At 41.8% G+C, this 24,267-nt stretch overlaps 1 protein-coding gene and 1 non-coding gene across 7 annotated transcripts in view; one reads left to right on the top strand and one right to left on the bottom strand.

The window, feature by feature from the left end:
* GMEB1 (glucocorticoid modulatory element binding protein 1) overlaps positions 1-22,692 on the bottom strand; it is a 29,363-nt gene extending 6,671 nt beyond the window's left edge. The window contains exons 1-9 of one of the 6 annotated variants that reach the window (XM_060089281.1): positions 22,611-22,629; positions 16,243-16,385; positions 15,896-16,053; positions 8,798-8,910; positions 7,862-7,986; positions 6,692-6,795; positions 4,384-4,541; positions 2,395-2,526; positions 894-1,031 (exon numbers count right to left, since the gene is read on the bottom strand). In XM_060089281.1, the coding sequence (XP_059945264.1) occupies positions 894-1,031; positions 2,395-2,526; positions 4,384-4,541; positions 6,692-6,795; positions 7,862-7,986; positions 8,798-8,910; positions 15,896-16,023 (898 nt within the window). In that variant the 5' untranslated portion in view covers positions 16,024-16,053; positions 16,243-16,385; positions 22,611-22,629. Of the gene's footprint in view, positions 1-893; positions 1,032-2,394; positions 2,527-4,383; positions 4,542-6,691; positions 6,796-7,861; positions 7,987-8,797; positions 8,911-15,895; positions 16,054-16,242; positions 16,386-22,610 lie in introns of all 6 variants that reach the window. The other 5 variants (XM_060089283.1, XM_060089282.1, XM_060089280.1 and 2 more) reach the window with 5 other exon arrangements.
* TRNAE-CUC (transfer RNA glutamic acid (anticodon CUC)) lies at positions 10,776-10,848 on the top strand. Its single transcript has one exon. It is a non-coding gene; the product is annotated as a tRNA-Glu (tRNA).
* Positions 22,693-24,267: the final 1,575 nt, after the last annotated feature.

Below are 24,267 nucleotides of genomic sequence, written 5' to 3'. Positions count from 1 at the left end.
GTGGAAGCAAAAAATAATACAAATGAATTTATTTACAAAACAGAAACAGACTCACAGACATAGAAAAAAAACTTATGGTTACCAAAGGGGAAGTGAGGAAGGGATAAATTAGGAGTATGGGATTAACAGAGACACACTACTATGTATAAAATACATAAGCAACAAGGATCTACTATATAGCACAGGGCACCATATTCAATAACTTCTAATAACCTATAATGGAAAATAATTTGAAAAAATACACGTAGGGGCTTCCCTGGTGGCACAGTAGTTAAGAATCCGCCTGTCAATGCAGGCGACACAGGTTCAAGCCCTGGTCCGGGAAGATCCCACATGCTGCGGAGCAACTAAGCCCATGAGCCATGACTACTGAGCCTGCGCTCTAGAGCCCGCAAGCCACAACTACTGAAGCCCACGTGCCACAACTACTGAAGCCCACACGTCTACAGCCCGTGCTCCGCAACAAGAGAAGCCACCACAATGAGAAGCCCGCGCACCGCAACGAAGAGTAGCCCCCACTCGCCACAACTAGAGAACGCCCGCACGCAGCAACGAAGACCCAACACAGCCAAAAATAAAATAAATTAAATAAAAATAAATTTAAACACACACACACACACACACACACACACACACACATATATAACTGTATCACTTCACTGTACACCTGAAACTAACACAATATTGTAAATCAACTATACCTCAATAAAAAAAATTTTTTTTACAATTCAAAAAAAAAAAAAGCCCTAGTTACGAACTTTGGATAGTAATTTTTTATGAGCCTTAGTTTCCTAATCTGTAAAATGAGGATAATAATACCTATACCTCAGTGTTTCATGAGGCTAACATGATCTGCCTACAATGACCGCTATTGTTAGGATTAGTGTGTTTACCTGTGACCTGGAAGGGAGCCTGGATAAGCCGCTGCTGAACTCCCCTGAGTAGCTCCTCTATTTCCTTCTGTATATTGCAGACAACCTCTTCCATCAGTCCTACATCAGCTATTCCTTTCCAGAACATCAAAGTGTCCTCTGGCAAAAGAGGGATAAGACAGAGGGTAAACAAGGGACGCTACATATACTTAGGCATATCTCTACAATGTTAAATTCAAAATTATTTCGATTCAAAATGATTTTTTTTCCGTGCTGTGCAGCTTGTAGGATCTCAGTTCCCTGACCAGAGATCGAAACCGGGCCACAGCAGTGAAAGCCCAGAATCCTAACCACTAGGCCACCAGGGAACCCCCCGCAAAATGATTTCTTATCGGGTTATTTCTGGGAAAAGAAAAGAAGCCTTTGGAACACTAGCTGCCTCCCTGAGTTGGTATCTAATTATTTGAACTCTGCAGCAAAATAGGGACTTGTGATAATTGCCTCAATTTGTCATGCCTCTGGCTACAGGGAACGGGTATCTCCCTCCAATAAAAATATTAAATTAAATATTTAATAAATACTAAAGCATTTATTTAAATAATTTAATTTAAAATTAAATAATACATAATATTTTAAATGTTAAGTAATAAAGAAATTAAATTAAGTTAAAGATACACTCCCTCTAATCCTATACTTAAAAAAAACAAAATAAAGGGACTTCCCTGGTGGTCCAGTGGGTAAGACTCCCTGCTCCCAATGCAGGGGAGCCTGGGTTTAATCCTGGTTGGGGAACTAGATCCCGCATGCATGCCACAACTAAGAGTTCGCATGCTGCAACTAAGAAGTCCACATGCCGCAACGAAGATCCCACGTGCCGCAATTAAGACCCGGGGCAGTCAAAATAAATAAATAAATAAATATTAAAACAAAAAAAACAAAAAACACAATAAAACAGTTGAATAGGTAGGGTTATAAGCTCCCTGAGGGCAGAAGCTATGTCTTTTCATTTATCTAGATCTAGCAACAGTACCAGCTAAAAACAGTCAGCAATAAATATTTGTTAAATAAATTAATGAATGAAGGATGATGTGAAGTTTCTCCTGTCTCCTCTAAGTGAATCATCATTAATCACCATCCTCTACACCACCTGCTACCTAATTTTTTCTTCTAACATCTTGCAGCTTGGTTTCTCTAACAAATGCGCCAAAGTTGGAGTCAGTGTGACAGGATAAAAAGCATGGACTTCAGAGTTAAACAGATGAATTCAGTTAAACAGCTGAATTACTAGTTGTGTGACTGGTTTTAGGCAGGGTGCTGACCCTTTCTGAGTCTCAATTTCTTCATAAAATCTGACTTTACAGGGCTATTGCTTGGATTAAAATAAGATGTTTGCAGCTGTAATTAGTATTAATATGCATAAGAAAAACCAGCACAAGTAATGAAGAGGCCTTCTGTGTCGATAATCATAATGGTGATAAGAGTCACGAAACGTTACAAGAAATCTGAGCCCCATAGAAAGTACCTGAAATTTCCTCTGAGTCTTTCTTCACGCCCTCCTCTGTGGCCATGGTGACAGCAGCAGTGAGAGCCGAGTTCCATTCCAGCCCTGCCTCTTCCATGCTCTCTTCTGAGATGGCAATCTGTGTGATGCTACCTAAAAGCAGTCCATTAGAGGGAAGGCCCGTGAACTTTATGAAAAAGTCACAACTATCCTCTATCTCAGACAGCCAAAGAGATCCTGTTATTTAACTTTCTAACCTTTTGGCTGTATGTCCCTATATTAAAAACTAGAATCCTAGGTAATCCAGGATGAATATTGGATTTCCTAAATAAAACCCGCCTTGCAAAAGAAAATGCTTTCTTCTTGCTCTGAATAGAAAGTGAAAGATAACTTACAAAATCACAAAAGAGCAATCTGCTTTCTGAGCAGTTATGTTTTCGAAAGAGACAGAGGTGGGCACGATTGCCAGGCTGCAGGCCCCAGACTTGCTGAGGATGAGGAGGACTTGAAATAATTTAAAAGAAAATTATAGTCAAGAGCCCTACTACAAGCATGTTTGATACTAACCATATAGAATACATGAAGTTGCTGTAACTTATTTATCAGGCTATGTAAGAGAAAGCAAGAGAAATGAGACCAAAATAAATCAGATAAGAGATCCATGAATAGCAGATTCACAGAGGAAAAAACTACTGCTATCAATTTTATATTAAGGTTTTAAACAAAGAGAATTGAGAAAAATCAAACTGATCCAGACACAAATATAGACAAGTGTGGACTCTTCACACTGGAGGATATCTATAGTCAAGCAAACAAGTAATATAAATATGGATGATCAAGTAAAGAAGTTTCGGCAAAATGAAAAGGAAGTAGATAATTTCACAGCATTTTTCACTTTTCAAGTGAAAGTGTCACACCACCAAATATTTAAACTACTAGATACTTTACACTTTCCTGAAAGGAACTTAGGTCCCAAGAAATTTGGCTTCTACTCACCCAGTGGTTACTCACAGAACATTAGGACTGACCAAAAGAAACCCTGAGAAGTCATTTTTAAAGCACAATACTTCCCTTACATCCTTTAGCATTCTTGTGTCTCTGTCAGGCATATTTTTTTTTTTTTTTTTTTTTTTTTTGCCGTACGCGGGCCTCTCACTGCTGTGGCCTCTCCCGTTGCGGAGCACAGGCTCCGGACACACAGGCTCCGCGGCCATGGCTCGCGGGCCCAGCCGCTCCGCGGCATGTGGGATCTTCCGGGATCGGGGCACGAACCCGTGTCCCCTGCATCGGCAGGCGGACTCTCAACCACTGCGCCACCAGGGAAGCCCTGTCAGGCATATTTATAAGTCTCCTGGAAGTAGTTTAGACATATTCTATCTAAGAATTTTAGCTGTGCTAAGTCTCCAGCTGAACTAAATCCTTAATAATAACCTCATATGGCTATATCTTTCCTAGAGAGCCCTTGTCCCAAGCTCAACAATACTGAAGTTAAGTGTGTGCCCATCCTATCTCATTTGTGAAGAAGCCTCAGCTTGCTTATCTGAATTCCTTACAGACAGAGCTCTTTGATCCGTACAGCAGTCTCCAGAGTCCAGCCCAGCCAATGACACACTGTCTTTGATACATCTCAGTTCAACAGCTGAAAACCGTTCTCCGTTCTAATCCACCCGCCTGCCTTGCCACTAGAAGAGCAAAGGATTTTTAAAACAATCTGATTTCAAAGATATGTCAAGTGGCACCAAAGTGAGGCTGTTAAATAAGCATTATATGGGTCACCTTTCTAACGTTTACCATGCACTGTAATAAAGAAACAAGGAAGGAGGTCTGGCCAATAGGAATCATTTGGGAGAAAACAAAGAGAGTTCTTTCTAAAGTATGGACTCCCACCCAAGATTACCATACCTTACATTAACGCTCTTGAGAATTGAAAAAAGAAACACAAAGAAGAAATGAGGGGAAAAGTGCTACTGAAAAACACAGTGGGTTTTCAGGTGGTTTCCTACCCCCTACCATCAGCCGAAGTGGGTGTCTGCACCACATTTGTCTGCTGTCCTGGCACTGGAGCTCTTGCACTGCTGATCAGAAGATCAAATTTGGTGCTTCTGCAGGTATTGGAGCAAACCTTGTCATGTTGGTAAAAATCAATCTGTCCGGAGTCCATCATTTTCCTGTGCAAAGAGAAACAAGAAGTACCAATTCAGCCTGCACTTCATCTTGAAGGGACAAATAGAGACAAAGTTGCTGAGTCCCTTCTATATGTTAATGAAACCTAATAGTATTAAAAGTCATTAGGTTGCAGAAATTCTAATTGGGGCTATAAAATGTTCATTGGTCCTGCCCACATTTACAAGTACTCCTCTTCCCTCCTTAGTCTACTCATTATGAGTACTCTCTTGTATTTCCCGTTATCACTAAGTTTTAGACATATACTCCTGACAGTAGCTAAATGTCCCCATAGAATCTCATTGAAACAAAGCCCAAAAGGGGAAAAGACTAACTCATATCCCAGCACAAATGAGAAATGCCACAGGGGGATTAGAATTTTGTGATTAGATTCTGATGTATTAGTACTTGTAGACCAGCAAGATCTGTTGCCACTTCTGGAGACATAAAACTTCAGCACATTTCTTTCCTTTAAAAAAAAAAAAAAGAGATAACTCTCCTATAAATACAGAGCAAAGTTGATTATACTAAACCCCCACTATAAAATGTCCTTATAACTAGATTCACAAGACGTTATTATAGGCCATGAGCAAAGCCATGAGGTATTTTAATTACAGTAAACTCTATGTTATAATGTTACTTGGCTTTCACTAAAGATTTTTTAGACACTCTGAGTCTTTTACATTTGGGGAAAGTTGGCATACACTGTTTTTCTGGGCAAATAAAACAAGCCAAGGACAAAAAAAAATAAAGAAAGTTAAAGGTATTCACCCCCAATTTCATTCAACTACTGATTAATGCACACAAATCATCTGGAATGAATTTTTTTTAATTATGCCTCTGACTATAAAAATCATACATAAAGAAAAAAACATTTTCTGTGGAAAATACAGAAAACTATAAAGAAAACAACTGCTCTTTAAAAAAATATCCAACACAGAGATAATATCAACGTTTCAGCATATTTTCTTCTACAAAATTTACTTACATATGTGTATTTTTTAAAACAACTAAATTAATTAATATTACATTTTGTGTTCTTCCTTAAATTACATCATAAGCATTTTCCATGTAAAAACTCTTTAGAAATATTTTAATGACCTCATAATACCCCATAGTATAAACTCATATATATTTAGATGAGCCATAATTTACTTTAGATACACCTTGATTGTAATATTAAAGCAGACTGTAATTTTCACCATCATAAATTATGTTGCAATGAACACTTTTATACTTGAATCTCTATTAGCACTATAGATTTCTCTTAAGACAGATTCCTTAAAAAAATTAAAGACAAAAGGTAAGAGGTTTTTAAGGCTCATGATACATGTTCTGTGGGGAACTTTTAATTCTTAACCACATTTTAAAATCTTCTATCAATAGTTGAGTGCTCAAGAAACACCAACTAATGTTAATTTCACCGAGGAGTGGGGTGGATTACAATGATAAACTTGCTGCATAAAGAGATGGGAGTGGGGATACTATACATTCTAAAGTTTGTTTCTGGGACTTCCCTGGTGGTGCAGTGGGTAAGACTCCATGCTGCCAATGCAGGGGGCCCAGGTTCGATCCCTGGTTGGGGAACTAGATCCCATATGCATGCCGCAACTAAGAGTCTGCATGCCGCAACTAAGACCAGGCGCAGCCTAAATAAATAAATAAATAATTTAAAAAAAACAAAGTTTATTTCTATGGTACAATGACGGCAAGGATTGCATTCGCTGTGCATAATTGTTACTTATGAACAGCACCCTTCTACTCTACCAGATGATCCCAGGATTTGTCCATCAGCCCACATCTCCGTTGCTGTCAAGCTTTCTTAGCACCAGGCTTAGCTCTGCCTATGCTGAGTGATCTCAAGCTGGACTGTCATCTACTCCTGAGCTTCTCTGCCCAGAGAAGATCCTGCCCAACATTCTGACATCAGAAGAATTTGTCCTAGATGCTGGGAAGAGTCAATTTAATTCAATTTTTCTTCTCTTACAGGGATTTTAAGAACAAGTTGATGAAGGTCAAATAATACATGGATTGTTTAAGCCAATCCTTCAGACAGAATAAAAATTCAAATTAAGAAGACTGGATTCTCTGGATCCCACCATGATTAAGTGCCCCACAGTCAGTTGAAAGGTGTGAACTTGCTATTAGAGCTCACCTGAGCATGATTCCACCCAGACGAATAGCTCTCTTCCAGTCCTTCAGGGTGGACTTGCCAGCCAGATGAACAAAATGCTTGGGGCTGATCAACTGATCATTAAACTAATGTAAAAAGTAAAGTCCAAAACAATCCAATGTTAATTTAGGCAGGCCAAGAGGGAAAGAAAGACATAACTCTACTTGTTATGTACAAAAAATATCCAAATGACATCTCTAGTCATAGCCTTGTATTCTCCATCCTCCCACCCTACTGTGCTAGAGAAGATGATCCTTCTCTGGACACAGTGCCCTGTCCTGGTACGAAGCTACAGAAGACACGAGGAGGGTCAGAGATTAATATACTGATTAGGATCTAAAATCCATTTATGCCCTGAATCAAGCAGATGGGTCCAATGTTGCAAAGGCTATTTAAACTGAGGTAATCTATCCAGCCCTAATGACAAGATTCAGGATCTGGTAGAAAGAATAAGGATGGTAGAAACCAACAGCACTCGAAGCTGTTGCAACAGCAACAAAGCCTCGAAGCTCTGTAATTCTTAATGATTCTAGGATGATGCCACTGATGGTGACTACTATCTACATAGGTCAGCTGTGGCTACCAGTGGAGACAGAATAAGCAATTATTTCCACATTGTGCTCTCATGAAGATTACTTATTTTTATCAGTAATAATTTTTAATAAACTCTACCAAATTACACACCAGTGTAAGGCATTTTACATATATGATCTCACTTCATCTTCTAGCAACCTTACTGTGTGCGTATGTGTGTATAATTATTTGTATTTTAACATAGGAGGCTCTGAAATATTAAATAACTTGATCAAGGTCACCTAGCTAGTCAGTGATAGAGATGGGACTCCATTCATTCAACAAATATTTACTGATAAATATGCCAAGCCCTATTCTAAGTGCTGGGGATACAATGGTGAACAAGATAGACAAATTCTCAGCTCTCAAAGGACTTATATTCTGGTGGGACTTGAATCCAGGTCAATTTCACTTCCAAGTCCCTATTTTTTTGTTGTTGTTGTTGTTACTGTGACACAAAGGGACACCACAAAATTAAAAACATTGACATGGTGGAAGAGAGAGAAGAGGCACTAAAACCATACCCTTTGAAAACAAGGAGACCCAAAATAGGCCCCAGCAAGGAGAAAAGACAATTACCTTGACACACTTTACATTTATTCCTGGGCATACAAACTTCTTCCAAAGGAGAATGGCTTTGCTCTCCCCACAAGTTATGGGGTAAGCAATTTCCATATCCTCATTTGCTTCTATAGTGCTTGCATCTTGAAAATGGAAAAAATATCATTTATTTATCAAACACTCTTCCCCAAAGCTTAATTCAGAATCTCTAGTCTCCTGGTTCCTCTGAGGGGCTAACAGTTCACACTGGTTGGTACTGTTTAGGAATCTTCTGGAAGAAGTTTGGCATAACAGCTCTCTTACCAAGCTCCCACTATGTGCCAAACGCTGTGCTGTGTGCTTTTATAGGCTTAATCTTTTTTAGTTCTTAAAACAATCCTGTGAGGCAGTGATTGTTTCCTATGTCCCTGTGTAGGACTCAGAAAGGTGAAGGGACTTTCCCAAGGACACACAGCTAAGAAGTGAGAACGTGGGATTCAAACTCAGGTTTTGTCTAATTTCAGACAAACTCAGGTTTGTCTAACTTCAGTTTCTTTCCACTGACTGCCTTCCAATCAACACCTCATCAGCAACTTCCCTAATGACAGAGTTCAACCTTGAGGCTCCAATTTCTTTGAGGGATTTCTATTGATGACAAATCTTTTCAGCCACCCTAGCAAATTCCCATTAAACATCAACGGACAGCCCTAGCATCTTAGGCAGCAGTGTCTCTAGATGTGCCGTCATCAAATTGATGGCTACAGCACTGGTAGGGCACACTGGGTAGGGAGGAAAAATAAGGCACAAAAGGCAAGAAATCTCAACCAAGGAAGCTAAGGTCAAAAGTACTAGAACAGGGTTTCCCTGGTGGTCCAGTGGTTAAGACTCCCCGCTTCCACTGCAGGGGGCACGGGTTCTGCATACCTCGAGGTACGGCCAAAAAAAAAAAAGTACTAGAACAACAAAAAGACTCACCAATCCCTTCTTCAATTTTGTGGATCGTGTGAGTTTCTACTGCCACAACTGCCGTGTTGTTCTCGGATCCGGCTTCATAAATCCTGTTGTAAAAGTGTCCATCGATCAACAAACTACATAAATCATGAAAAAATTAATATTCACAGCATGGGGTTGAGAAATTTGTTTTAATCTATCTCAAAAGGAATACAATAATATACTTTACAACTCAATGTTAGTGCTTTGACTAGTGCCCCAATGTATGTAAATTCTAAGCTGCCCGGGACTGCTTAGCAGCTACTACCATGGAAATGAATCAACAACTTTCCTCACCCCAAAGGAAAGTTCCTCTTGCTACTGTATTTACACCGCCACTTGCTACTCTTTTACACCAGACTTTTCCTTCCTAACTTTAAAAGCTCATGACATAAAGTGCTGCTTCAAGTAAAAGATTAAGTCACATTATAGATTTATCCAAATAAGACTAAAAAAGTAATACTGTTAGTTCAAACCAGGAAGAACCTGCTGACCACAGAAGTTGGTGTCCCTTGTTGGAATCTAGGAACTTTAGTCATTTTTTTAAGTCACCATAATCAAACTATAGACATGAGCAGAACCTAGTTTAAAAAAAAAAAAAGTAAGAGAGCCATTATGCCCAAAGTAACTAGCAGTAACTAGAGGTACCACTTAAGGAAAATCTCTCTCCAAAACGTTTCTACCTCCTAAGAAATGGGCTCAGAATACCTAACATGATACACTGACAGCCTTTGTTCAATTTCCATGATAAACCTAACATGTTAATTATTGCACTTGTTACCCTAAAGCACTGCCTGAATAATCTCCTTTGCATCAGTGATTAGCCACCCGCATGGTGACACCTCTAGCACAGACCTCCCTTCTGAATTCCACACCAGGACACAATTAACTGCTAAATAAATAAATACATTGGGATATCCCATAGGACTTTATGGAATTCATTACGTCTAAAATAACCAAGTTTTCTTTCCTCTCCCACCTCCCAAACTACTCTTCTTCCTATATTCCCCATCCTTGTAATGGCACCACCCAGCACACAGTAGCCTAAAACAGAAGCCTGGGAATTACACTGAATTTCTCCCTTTTCCTCCTCCTCAACTCCCACATAGTCACCAAGTCTTGCCAGATGCATCTCCTTAACACCAGCCATCCTCCCTGTCTATTTCCACCACTACCGCCTTAATTCAGGCTGCATCATCTCTAGTCTGAACTGGTCTCCTTGCATCTACCTGATCTTCTATATTCCTTCCAGAGTGATCATGTAACACCCTCCTCAAAACCCTTCAAGAATCCTCTCCTTGCTGCTAAAATAAAGACCCAAATCCTTAATATGATATTTAAGTCCCTCCAAGATCTGGCCCCTGGTTTCATCTCTCACCAAATCCCACCAGACAATCCAAGCCCCAATCATACCAAACTATTTGTAGTTCCCAAAATTGCCATCTTCTTTTACACCGTCTATTTTTGCTCTTCTCCCTCTTCCCACAACATCCTTCCCCATCTTTTGTTTTTTAATGAGTAGCCTGTATGATGCTTTTCCTTCCATCTCAATCCTCCAGTACAATCACCCACTTCCTCCTTTGTGATGCAACTGTACTTTAGGCTTTTGTCACAACAACTATAACACTTCATACTATATACTTGTTTACCTGTCTGTCTCTCTCCTTGGGCATAGTCTAAAAGGTCCCTGAGAGGGAGTTCCCTGGTGGCCTAGTGGTTAGGATTCCAGGCTTTCACTACCATGGCCCGGGTTCAATCCCTGGTCAGGGAGCTGAGATCCCGCAAGCCACGTGCAAAAACAAAAACAAACAAACAAAAATGTCCCTGAGAGCAGAGATTACATTTTATTCATTTTGTATACCTGGCATGTCGTGTGCTAACTGGAACATGGCACAGCACACAATAAATGACCGGTAAATGAATGAGGAATGTGATACACATGAGAAACTGCTGCTTCTGGAATTCCGTGGTAGTCCAGTGGTTAGGACACGGCACTCTCACTGCCAGGGGCCCAGGTTCGATCCCTGGTCAGGGAACTAAGATCTGGCAAGCTGCAGCGTGGCCAAAAAAAAAAAAACAAACCACTGCTTCAAGTAAATTTGATAAGCTCATTCTAACTTGACCAGTATGTGCAAAATTCTTTAAAAGAATAAATTCTTGTCTATACACAATTTCAACAACCGGAAAATTGCACTTGGGGTGGGAAGTCAGGGAATAGTCTATATTTTTATGGGCAAACAAGATTTTATCAGGGAAAATCTTTCTAAAGCAACTCAGGATAGTGATGGATTTAGCCTAATTCTCTATACCTACTACGATTATGGTAAAAAATCATAAAATATGTTTAAAATGTTAAGGCATTATGAGATACCGACATGCCTTATGAATCATTGAAGTGAGGTAAAATTATGTTTACTGGAGTTTTAAAGTTAAGTCTACATCACTGTATTCTAATTCACTGAAAACTGAAAATCCACAGAGTTAAGTTCCTTTTATCTTGAATGATAAGGAAAGATATTCTGATTAATTGAATGTGGGATTGTTACATAAACTAAGGGGTACCCTACTGATCTGAAAGAGTTTATACAGCTTCCTAAGGCCTTAAACTTACTACTAGGGAGGGATATGAGCATGATAAGGAAAGTAAGGTCACTACTCCTCAAATTGAACTATTCTACTCAGCACACTGAGTAAATTTATGTAATACTAAAATCACCAGTCCCTGATCTCATTGTTAAAAACACTGTTATGACTCCAAAATGAATTAGAAAGCCAAGAATGGTGATGGAATCTTAGTACCTTCACTCCTCCTGAGGACTTTTTAAGTATGTTTTAAAGGTTTTATTTGAAAAAGTTAATAACCATCTTTTTTTGTTTTTAAAGAGAAAGCATAGGCTGAACAAGCCTTCTTTGTTGAAAAACTCCCAGAATTAAGTCTTCTTAGTATCTTAGTACCTGAGTACCTCAGTATCTATCTTTTTTTTAAAAAAAGTTGAATGTGGACATATTTTAAAACCAATCTAGGGACTTCCCTGGTGGCACAGTGGTTAAGAATCCGCCTTCCAATACAGGGGACACGGGTTCGATCCCTGGTCCGGGAAGATCCTACATGCCGCGAAGCAACTAAGCCCGTGCAACTACTGAGCCTACGTGCCACAACTACTGAAGCCCACGCGCCTAGAGCCCGTGCTCCACAACAAGAGAAGCCACTGCAATGAGAAGCCCACGTACCAAAACAAAGAGTAGCCCCTGCTCGCCACAACTAGAGAAAGCCCACGCACGGTAATGAAGACCCAACACAGCCAAAAATAAATAAATTTATAAAAAGAAAAAAACCAATCTAGTATTATTATGAAAGTATCATCTTAGGGCTTCCCTGGTGGCGCAGTGGTTGAGAGTCCGCCTGCCGATGCAGGGGACACGGGTTCATGCCCCGGTCTGGGAAGATCCCACATGCCGCGGAGCGGCTGGGCCCGTGAGCCATGGCTGCTGAGCCTGTGCGTCTGGAGCCTGTGCTCCGCAACGGGAGAGTCCACAACAGTGAGAGGCCCGCATACCACAAAAAAAAAAAAAAAAAAAAAAAGAAAGTATCATCTTAAACGATGCGTCAGGTTCTATGTATTCATATTAAGAGACTGTTACCAGACTCTCTACTTTTGCTTCATAATGTATTCCTGAAAATGTGTATATGATGAATATTTGAGAAAGTATTAAATGTCATATATGTAAAAGCTAAAAAGATGGGCAAGAGGAATTATATATTGAAATCTAAAAATACTTATATAAAATCCCTAATTATTTCTTGCCTTTTAAATATAATCTTTACCAATTTATTCCCAGCAATTCATATATACTCTTTGATTGTTTCTCTCCTTCATACTTGAACTGTAGCCAAGCAGGTTAAGTGTGATGAGGCTGAAGACTGACACCTGATGATTTCCATCTTTGTCTCAAGTGTATTAAAATTATGAGACCAGTATTTCTTATCACTAGGATCACTGCTTTTGTACCCTGCTCATTTTTATAAAATGAGGCTAAAATGCAATAAAATATTCAAATAATAAAATAATACAACTAGAAAAAGCAACCGACAGGCATCTCAAAATGCAATACCTCAAAAAAAAAAGAATGCAATACCTCAAAATGTTTATTCACTAGCTCATGCACTAAAATTCAGTGTAAACAGTGGAGTGGGGAGTCAGTATATGTTGTACAAAGATCCTCTACCTAAGCAAGCAATGAGAGGTTTCCAGAAAAGGCAATATCATTTGGAAAATAAAAAAGACAAACAGAAAAATAAGTGGAACCAAATCTTCAAAAGAATTAAGTCTCTAAGTAGCAGAGAAGTTTTTTCTGTCTCTACTGGGGATAGGACAAATGACAACTGGAGTACTTTAGGAAAGACAGAAGAAATGATGACTCCATAAGAAAATAAATTCTAAAAATAAAATAAAATAAAATAAAGCTGCGGAGAGCTAAAGAACCTGCCCTTTAATTCTTCCTGACGTTACCCTACCTCAAAAGGTAACAACTGGGCTTCCCTGGTGGCGCAGTGGTTGAGAGTCCGCCTGCCGATGCAGGGGACGCGGGTTCGTGCCCCGGTCCGGGAGGATCCCACATGCTGCGGAGAGGCTGGGCCCGTGATCCATGGCTGCTGAGCCTGCGCATCCGGAGCCTGTGCTCCGCAACGGGAGAGGCCACAACAGTGAGAGGCCCGCGTACCGCAAAAAAAAAAAAAAAAAAAAGGTAACAACTACAAGTATGTGTATGTGTATCAAACAAAATTCCCAAACAAATGAGTTTGAATAAGCATGCATAATCTGTTGGTGCCAATAAAAATTTAAACCACTCTGTAGGCTATATGTTAGGCATTATTTATATCAACTTTCCCTTATAGACCTTAGAATATTTCCTTTATGCTCAACAATATTCAGAAATGTCAGCAAACTATGTTTATATTTTAAAAACTAAAAAGAAAAAGTCCTTATCTTTTACAGATACATACTAATGTCTGGGATTTGCTTCAAAAAAATTCAGGAGTGGGTGGATATAGAGATGAAATAAGACTGGCCATGTGAAAAAAAGAAAAAAAAAAAGGACTGGCCATGTGTTGATAACTGTTGAAGCTGGGTGATGGATGCTTACATGGGGGTTCATTATATTTTCTTTATTTGGGGGTATATTTGAAATTTCCTATACTAAAAAGCTTTTTAAATTACCAAGATAGGTTAACTGTTTTTCTCCAGAAATTTTTAAGGCAAGGTACATTACTTAGTAGACTGGAATTGGATTACAGCCATCCCTTGGTATAAGTGGGGGATTGCTTCTAGGACACCCCTGCAAATACCAAAATCTACAGATGTTCAAGTCCCTTATAAAATGGCATAGTACTGAATATTTGACTATAACCTACACACATCCTCCCATATACTTCATTTTATTAAAAAAATTTTTTTTAAATTTTTGGCTGTGTCAGGTCTTCATTGCTGTGCACGGGCTTTCTCTAGTTGTGGTGAGCAGGGGCTACTCTTCATTGAGGTGCACAGGCTTCTCATTGCGGTTGCTTCTCTTGTTGTGAAGCACGGGCTCTAGGCACGTGGGCTTCAGTATTTGCAACACACAGGCTAGGTAGCTATGGCACGCAGGCCCTAGAGCAAGCAGGCTTCAGTAGTTGTGGCGCATGGGCTCAGTAGTTGTGGCTCGCGAGCTCTATAGCACAGGCTAAGTAGTTGCAGCACGTGGGCTCTAGGGCACATGGGCTTCAGTAGTTGTGGCTCACAGCCTCTAGAGTGCAGGCTCAGTAGTTGTGGCGTACGGGCTTAGTTGCTCCACAGCATGTGGGACTTTCCCAGACCAGGGAGCGAACCTGTGTCCTCTGCATTGGCAGGTAGATTCTTAACCACTGAGCCACCAGGGAAGTCCCTCCCATATACTTTAAATCATCTCTAGATTACTTACAATATCTAATACAATGTAAATGTTATGTAAATAGTTGCTTTCATGTGGCAAATTCAATTTTGCTTTTTCAAACTTTCTGGATTTTCTTTTTTTAATATTTTTTATCCAAGGTTGGTTGAATCTGTGAATGCGGAACCTACAGATACAGAGGGCCAACTGTATATGTTTGCCCAAGAACACTTCTGATCCGTGAAGAATCTTTTATACATTCCCCAAAATAAAATAACTACCCCCCTGGGACTTCCCTGGCAGTCCAATGGTTAAGACTCCATGCTTCTAATGCAGGGGGCACGGGTTCCACCTCTAGTCAGGGAACTAAGATCCCACGAGCCACGCAGCAAAGCCAAAAAAACCCAAAAAACAAAAAAAACTATATTTGACAAAACGAAAAAAAAAACTTAAAAAAAAAATTATTTTAAATAACTACCCCCGGCTTCTCTCTGCAGATCTAGTTCCCATTTAACTTTCAAGACCACTGAAAAATCTTATCTCTTCTTTCAAATTCATAGTGATCCTCTGAATTCAAAAGCACATCCTAACCATGCCACTCTGCACTTCTTAGGTTTTGCCATGTAAGTGATCTCTTTATTTACAAAACATGTATTTTTGCCTTGCACAACTAGACTACAAGCTCCATTATGGTTGGAACCATGTGCTATATTTCTTTCAACGCCTTTGAAATACGTTGTGTAATGGTAGGTGGTTGATAAATATTTTTTTGATAGATTAAGCTTAGCAATTTGCCCATCCACAAGGGTCCAGAGAACTTCTGGTAGGAATACTTTTACAGTTGCCTATTCTCCTCTGACTCTAACTACTCTGTCTTTTGGTAAACATGTACCAAGGCCTTGTGCTAAACAGTGTGGATAAGTAAGATGATGGAACCATGTAACTTACCCCCAAGGAACTCACAGTAGAGAAGACGGAGAGAGACAAGGAAACAGCAAACTGTTGTAATAAGTACTGAATGACAAATATAGCACACAATACATTATAGAGATGAAAACTTAGCTCTGAGAGTTTGATGTTGAATGTTCCATTGTGCTAAATCACCTTAAAGTTATAATTTCCTCACTCTTTGAACCTCCCAAATTTTTCAAAATATTCAAATCTCTAGTCACTTACCCTTGTTGCACAGGCTGTAACTGCAAGATCACTTGGGTTTTGGTATCTTCAGCGTTCTCCCCTTCATTTCCTTCAGTGGGTACCACAACCACATCCCCCACTGGGACACTCACTTCTGCATTAGCCATCTTTCACATGAAGTCAGATAGCTGGAGCTGCTGTCAGAAACAAGAAGCACCAGTAACTTTGTCTGGTTTGAAAAGATGGCAACCATAGGAAAGGAACACCAAGATAATAACTATTAATTCCCAGGGCACCCTGCAGATCATGGTCCTCTGAAAAAGATGGGAACTGTGAGAAGGGGCTGACATAGGCTCTGATCTTTCCAGAACTGCCTTAGTACTCACTTGTTATTGTAGGTTTTCTTAGTATGTGTGATTCACCCCGTGGTGTGCTGGAGCCAGCTCTACCAGCTCCTGAGAACCAACTGTGCACATCTCTTCCCAACTCCAAGTTTAGTGACATCAAGTTGGTAGCTTGAAATCAGTTGCTGGGAGAATATACACCACAGAAATTGACAAACATTACAAATCAGGGTATTTTTTCTTCTAGAGAGCTGGTTTACAGCACACCACTAGTTCCATCCCAAACTAAGCTCCTAGGAAGTAAGAATCAGCTGTTTTCTTTGCAACCAGCCATTATACCTCATCAAATGCTCTGTCCTTTGTGAGTAGATACTAATAAGTATCTGCTAACTCAACTAAGTTGTATGGGAAAAAGAAAGATGGTTCGCATAGTGTGGTTTTTTAATAAATGCTGAATCCAATTGTATGACCTCCAGGAACGTCTTAATACCTCTTTGCCTCATATTGAATGGAGGTAGGGTCTTGCCTGACATCTCCCCTGCAGAGCTGTTGGGAAAACCACTGTCCAGTACCACAAACTCCTTGACTCTAAAGTAACTCAAAGCATTATCTCAATCTTAATGAAAGCTCAGAGGGTCCCAAGTTATTCTGCAGCTGTTAGTCTTCACAGCTGAAAAGAGAGTCACATAAGAGAATATGGATAAGAACATTCTATTTACTTAGATATGTGAGTACTTGAAGACGATTAGGACTGTGCTGAACTGTGCTTAGACAGACAATGGATGCAAGTGTGAATATGTAACTAGTACTCAGATGACCGAATCCACATTTCAGCTCTGCCACAGCAACTGTTTGCCCATAATACACACATTTAACGTGGCACTCAAAATCTCCCTCATTTGGCCCCCAAATTTTCCCAGTTTCATCTGCAACTACAGTATCCCAAGAATCTTAAGATTCAGCCACACCAACCTCCCACAGATTTCTGAACGTGTAATATGTACTTTCAGGTTTCTCTACCTTTGTTATTCCATAAGTCCAAAACTCCTTTCTCCCTCATCTCCTTCTCCCTTCAAGGTCCAGCTCAAAGCTCACTCCTCCACAAAGCCACTGCCAAACCACTTTCTTTTCTGAGGTCCCCCAATACTTGCTTGCAGCTCTCCTCTAGTGTTTATCACACTGTGCCTTGCACTGCAGTTAACTGAAGAGACATCTACCTCCATGACTACACTATACTCTCTGTGAGGACAGGTGCCGCTTATCTAAAAATCTTGCTTCTTTCATGCCGTGGCACAGCCAAAAATTTTTTTTTTAATTAAAAAATAAATAAATAAATAAAAAATAAAAATCTTGTCTCCCACAGCCTTGCTCATCATAGGCACTGACATACATTGGTTCAATCAATTTTTGTTCGTGTTTAACCTAGTTAAAATTCCTCATATATGACTTAGAGACTTCTGCCCTTTATGATTCTCACATTCAAACTTTTTTCCTGGATTCAACACCTCCTATATCTAAAAGCCTCTTAAAATATCTTGTAGGCACCTTAAACTGAAAGCCTGTTCCCACTCAAGCCTGCTCCTATGTTTCCTGCCTCAATAAATGGTGCTACCCTCCACCCATTTTCTCAAGCCAGAAACTAAGAAGCTATTTTTGACTCCTCTTTCTTCTCTTTCTAAATCCAACCAACCACCAAATCCTATCCATTCTATCACCTATATATCTCTTTTAACCAACCCCCACTCTCCATCTGTGCTGCCATCATCATATTCTGAGCCACCACACTGTTACCTGGATTTTTCCAGCTGCTTCTCATCAGTACCCTAATCTCTGGTCTTGATCTCCAATTCATTATCTACAGAGCAGACAAAGTCATCTTACTAAAGGCCATTTCCCCCCACTTAAAAATCCTTCAGTGCATCCCTTTGCTGCTATTAAGGTGCAAAGACCCTAACATGGCTTTCAAAACCCACCAAATCTGTCCCCTGCCCACACTGCTAGCCTCATTTCTCACAGTTCTTCCTCTCACATTGTGGGCTCCTGCCATTGCATTTTTTCCAATTTCTCAACTACGCCATATTTCCTCACCTGAGCCTTCACACTTGTTTGCTCTACCGGGAATTCTCTTCTCTTTCCTCTTTGGCAAGTCACTGCTAAACTTTTATGACTTATTTAAAACATCGCTTCCTCAGAGAGGCCATCTGTGACATCCCCGACTAGATTTGAGAGGGTCTTCTTGCTTCCTCAGCGCCTGCAGCATCCCTGTCACAACCATCAACCCCCTTTGTCAGCCTCTCCCCCTCAGACTACATCCTGGCAGAGAAAGGATAGCTTTTCTTTTTCAACAGGCTCCCCTGTGCTAGCTCAGTGCCCAGGACTCTCGAGTGTAATAAGTAGTTTTCAAATATCAGACTTCTGTTTACAAAACTGCCTACCTAAAACTTCCTAAGAAAATCTGGCACATAGCATGTATGTAATAAATTTTTGTGCAATGAGTAACTCACTTGACCCTAAAAGACTTCTAGAATTTTCTCACCTTTAACTGAGGGGATATTTGCTTAGACAGCTCAGGCTAAGCTGCCTTGCTTACTGCCCATCATTATGACCAGTTCAATATGTACTGAGTCCCTACTCCACATCGGACACAGACTTAGGCTCCCTGGATATGAAAAGGGATGTTATGTGCTCTTAAGGAGCTACAGAAGGGAAAGAGATGTGTGACACTGTCACATAGTACAGGAAAAAAGTAATTGCAAGATACTACAATATACAATCTAAACTTATGTAAATTGAAGGTTTAAAACTGGCGGGGGTGGGGATTAGAGAATCAGTGGACTGGTGTGGCTGGCTGCCAGCAATAGAACCTAAATGATTAGGACCCTTGAGTCTAGAAAAAGCCAAAAGGGATATGATGAAGTATAAAATGCCATCAAATCCTAGAATAATTGAACCAATAGATATCGTCAAAGTTTGAACCATAAAAATGTAGGGTGAATTAAAATAATCACAGCTAACATCTGTCGGACACTTGTTTGTTGTCAAACACTATTCTGTTACATATTTAATGAATTTAAAAGATGTAATACTTTAGCATGTAACAATCGTAGGGAATTTATTATTTCAAAAAAATGGTTTAAATGTTAAAAAATTAATAGCATAGGTAAATTAATGGGTTAGAGAAGCAGAATTAGGATGCTTCTAGTTCAACCTTCTACCCTAAGGCTGAGTCCTCTCTACAATACTCTGAATAAGTGGTAGACTAACTTCTTGATTACTACTTTCCTCAATAAGAACTCATAGTTTACTCCTTACCCCCCCCCCCCACACACCTCAGAACTCAAGAGGAAGGTTCTGGCTGCTTCTCTAACCTTCTGAGAGTTTATCAGAGAAGATAATTATAATCATCCATGGTACATCTCTCAGTGTCAGTCAGAGACACGGGTCTGATCCAACATGGCAATTCTTACATTCTTTAGAGAAGCAAGTTTGGGTTGAATATCTCTTATTATCCTAAATACCATTTTCCTAGCAAGTAACCCGAACCAGCTCTACAGACTACACTGGCTAATTGCAAGGTCATCTCTTCGAGCTGAGTGTAAACTGAAAAGTAGCTCGTTTATAGTAACCAAAACTCCTAAGGCAAGATGAGTGAGTTGCTCCTTTGGGTATTTCATGGAAGGGGCCTTAGAGTATTCATTGTGGAATCGCACAACACTCTGTAATTCTAGGAGCACACGTGAAGGAAATACGTCAAACTTATATGAAAAGGAAGAATTATTTGTAGCCATTTTCAAAGACAAATAAGACACCTTGAAAGTAAGCACGACTACTCACATAAACTATCAAAAAACTAAACAAATGATAATCTGACTTACTCTGGATTAAATTCACTTTGTGTCCTGAAAATTGTTTAAAACATGGCAAGATGTAAGCATAAGTGTCACACGATCATAGGAACATCAGAGTTGGTAGTTGAAATGGACTAACAGAAATACTAGATATCCTTTAATTTTCTAACTCCAAAATGTATTTATTCCATACTTCATTGTAATTTTTGTAGATTGTGTGGTCTATTCTTAAGAAAATTTCCAAGTTAAAACTTTGTTATTACATGAGGCCAAAACTCCTGGATTTTTTTTTCCTTTATTCCTCCTCACATATTTAGTAGGTGATCCAGGGTGCTACCAGATGTAATGAAGCCAATAAGATCACTACATAGGACCACTGTGAGGAAAAGAGCCAGGGCAAATGAAGTTTGGGAGAAGTCACATATTGGTGACCACTACATAGGTGTTTAGGGAAGCAATAGCATAAAAGAGTTTTTTGTGGGTGTGTGAATGTTTTGTTTTTTCACGCCTATCTTCCCTTTCATGATTTTTCTCTTCAAGTGTGTCAAGTCTATTGTTTATTCTTTTTTTAAATTAAGTTTTAAATTTCAAACATTTCAGTTTTCATTACTAGAAATTTTATTGTATTCTTTTCCAAATCTGCTTGACCAGTAAAAGGGTTTTTTGAAGGGTCACCGTACTATATAGTTGAGGAGACTTCTGTTTAGGATAAGACCAAAATACAGCCCAAAGTAACCCAATGAAGTTGAGTACAAGTTGGCTATTCAATATGTTTGTTGAAGTAAATATGAATAAGTGGTTGACTAACAACTAATGACAAAAGTCATCAAGTCAGTAGGCTAATTTAAATACACATAATTGATAAAAGGCTGACAAATTAGGGGAGTCGGTCCATTTAATGAAGAAGTCCCCCAGAGGGCTTCCCTGGTGGCGCAGTGGTGGAGAGTCCGCCTGCCAATGCAGGGGACACGGGTTCGTGCCCCGGTCTGGGAAGATCCCACGTGCCGCGGAGCGGCTGGTCCCGTGAGCCGTGGCCGCTAAGCCTGCGCATCCGGAGCCTGTGCTCCGCAACGGGAGAGGCCACAACAGTGAGAGGCCCACATACCGCAAAAAAAAAAAAAAAAAAAAAAAAAAAGAAGTCCCCCAGAGAAAAGAATCCTCTGTGAGACTCGAATTATCTGATCCTCCCTTTCCCTAATCCTCCAGGTTAAGGAGGAAAATGCCACTTCTTGGTTCTCCTAAACAGACACCAGTTAAGGCCCCTGCTGTGTCTGTTAGGAAGTGTTTTTGAATTTCTCGCATCTTGAGAGGAGAACGCAGGCCTCGCATCTTGAGAGGAGAACGCAGGCCTCCTCCAGCTCCTTAGACGGCCAAGCCTTCCCTTGATCCCTAGGTCAAGACTTGACGTGCCTTAGTCTGGGTGGATCACACCCCAGGACCTTCAAGCAAGAGTATGCCCTCACCTCTCCTGCCCCTCAATTAGAAGACAGCAGGCCAATTCCCCTATCATTTTAGAAAGCAAGGGTACTCTAGCCTTCTTCCCACCGATTATCTTCTCTCCGGTCCTCAAAAACACGGGGTTCCCCACCCCCGACAGACCAGATCACCCTGCTCTCCACCTATAATATCAGGAGGTACTCCCAGCTCTCTGTTATTCCCTCACAGATCTGGACCCTTCTCATTCCTTCCTCTGGAGGCTCTGAGGTGTCTTCCTACCGCCCCCTCATCTAGGGGACGGTAGGGGCCTGCTCACTTCTCCTTGGAGCTCTTCTTCCTTGTCCCCTGCTCCCACTGCCGGACCTGTCAACACGCCTTCGGGGAAGTACCTGCTTCTTTCCCCCTGGACTGAGTGGCCGAGGCCTCTAACGCGCCCCCGAGTGAAACGTGGACCCTTTCTTCAGCAACCCACTCTCTGCTCTTGCTCCCCACCCCAAGGCTCCCAGGGATACTCCCGGGCGGGCAGCGGGCTTCTTTCACTCTTCGCCCCACTTTCACCACTATCCCCTAGCCTGGGCGCGACCCAGGCCTCTCCCCAGCTCGACCCAGGCCTCTCCCCAGCTCCTCATCGAAGGGCCTGGTGCTCCCCGGATCCCGCCTTTGGGGATACCCCTGGATACCCGGACCCCTCCCCAGGGTCCTGGGCGTCCGGGCCTCTCAGTCCGGAGTCGCTCCGGCCCCTCCTGTTCCCTCGGCCGAGGACTTCCGGGCCCCTCGGTCCGGGGCTCCGGGGCCCCCCAATGCCAGGCTCGCCGGCCCCCGGCCGCTCTCAGCCGGGGTCCGGACCCGGGCGCCGCGGCCGGCCGCGCTGGGGGAGGCCCGGCTGCTCGGGCGGACCCAGCGGCAGCGTCCCCCCACCCCCCCGCGGCGCCGCGACGTCCGCTCGCTCCCCGGCGGCGGCGGCGGCACGCACAGGGCGTGGGGAGGCGCCCGCGGAGGCAGGAGCCCCCCGCCCCCTGCGCGCCCGCCCGCCCTCGCCAGCCGCCGCGCGGCCCCCGCGCCCGCCCCCCCGCCCCCACCCCACCCCGCGTCCGCGCCCGCGCGCCCACCCCTCCCCCTCCTCACCGTCTCCGTCGGGCGGGCGGGCGGCGAGCGGCCAGGGCGGGCGGGCGACGGAGCATGCGCAGACGCCGCCACGGCAGCTACCGCCACCGCCGCCGCCAGGCCCGGCTTCAACACTTCCGGCCGCCGCCGCCGGCGAGTTGGCTCCTTAAAGGGGACGCGTCCCTATTGCCGGCCCCGCGGAGGATGAACTTCAGCCGGAGGGTTTGGGGCCTTTATCAGAGCAAGAATCTCCTGCCCTGGAAAATTAGTGTTGGGAGGGACGCCAGGGACCCTGATAACTCTTCTAACCCCACTTTATGGGTGAGGAAAACGAGGCCTAAATTAAAGACTCACCTCATTTGCAATCGGGGGCAAAGGCATGTCTCTCAAAGGCAGGACTCTCCTTGGACGACTCTGCCCCTCTTACTTCCTCAAATCCGGTTATGAAGCTTACGTTCATCAGACTTTCAGAAGTGATGATCCAACTATCATTTTGGAATCAAAGATGTGGTTCAGTTTAGAGTCAGTAAGCAAACTCCTTTGCGTTCTCACCCATGCATGTTTGTCAAGCCTTTTCTGGTTGTGAGGTTTGTTCTGGGTTCAAGTCATAAATTCTTTGGGGGTTACTGAACAGCTCTAAGCCCCTATTTCGCCTAGGAAGTAGGTTGTTGTTAAGTGTTAAAAGAAATGATCCTTGAAAATGCTTAGCAAAGTTCCTGGGGCCAGTAATAGTAATTAACAAGTATTAAAACCTTTCTATGGCCAGGCCTTAGGGAAGATGCCTTTGTCTCATGTAATCTTCTTGGCAGCTCTACTAAATAGCTTCTTTTCACTCCAGTTTTACAGATAAAATACAGGAGGCCAAGAGAAGTTAACTAATCCCTCAAGGTCACAAAACTTGTAAATGGTATAGCCGGGATGTAAACTCAGGCCCTTCTTTCTGCAGAGTACATGGTTATAACCACTCATATGGTTGCTACCGTTATTAAGAACGAATGAGGAAGTGGCATGCAGGCACTGTTTTGGAAGGGGACAGAGAATTGCTTCCCCATCTTGCCCTTCCTACAAGTCACATCTCTGATCTCTGTCCCCTCTGTCATGACGAGGTGACAGGAAGTTTTACAGGTTCTTGATTCAAGAACAGGTAGGCAGCCCAGGAGTCAAACAATAGAATAGGACTTGGGGGTCAGACAACCTGGATTCTAGGGTTGGTTATCGCAGCCCAGGGATCTTGGCCAAGTCACAACTCCCTTAAGCCTTGATTTCCTCATCTGTAAAATAGAGATGATTTTCCCACTGTGCCCACCTCTGAGGGCTGTTTCCAGGATCAAATAAGGAGACTTAGTATCCATGTTCATATCTGTTCTTATGATCAAGAACTTACACATTAGTAGGTGATTTTGAATATAATAGGGGTTGGTCATGAGTGGACTCCTGACCTTTGTGAACTATTTCATAGCAAGATCATCTATATCTTTTGATTGTGCATCATGCACTCATTGAACATTGACCAAAACCCTATCCCTGCCTTCCAGAAGTTCTCAGTCTACCTTCTTCAGAGACAGAATTGTAAACATACAAGACAGTACAGTGTGATAGGTGTTATCATAGAGATATAAACAAAGCACAGAAAAATTGCAAAAGACTCTCCCTGGAGGATTCCTGAAAGGCTTCACAG

The sequence above is a fragment of the Mesoplodon densirostris genome, chromosome 2 (assembly GCF_025265405.1).
Source record: "Mesoplodon densirostris isolate mMesDen1 chromosome 2, mMesDen1 primary haplotype, whole genome shotgun sequence".
NCBI classification, from domain to species: Eukaryota; Metazoa; Chordata; class Mammalia; order Artiodactyla; family Ziphiidae; genus Mesoplodon; species Mesoplodon densirostris.
Note: the sequence above shows the minus strand (reverse complement) of the source record. Positions and strands in the feature narration are given on the sequence as shown.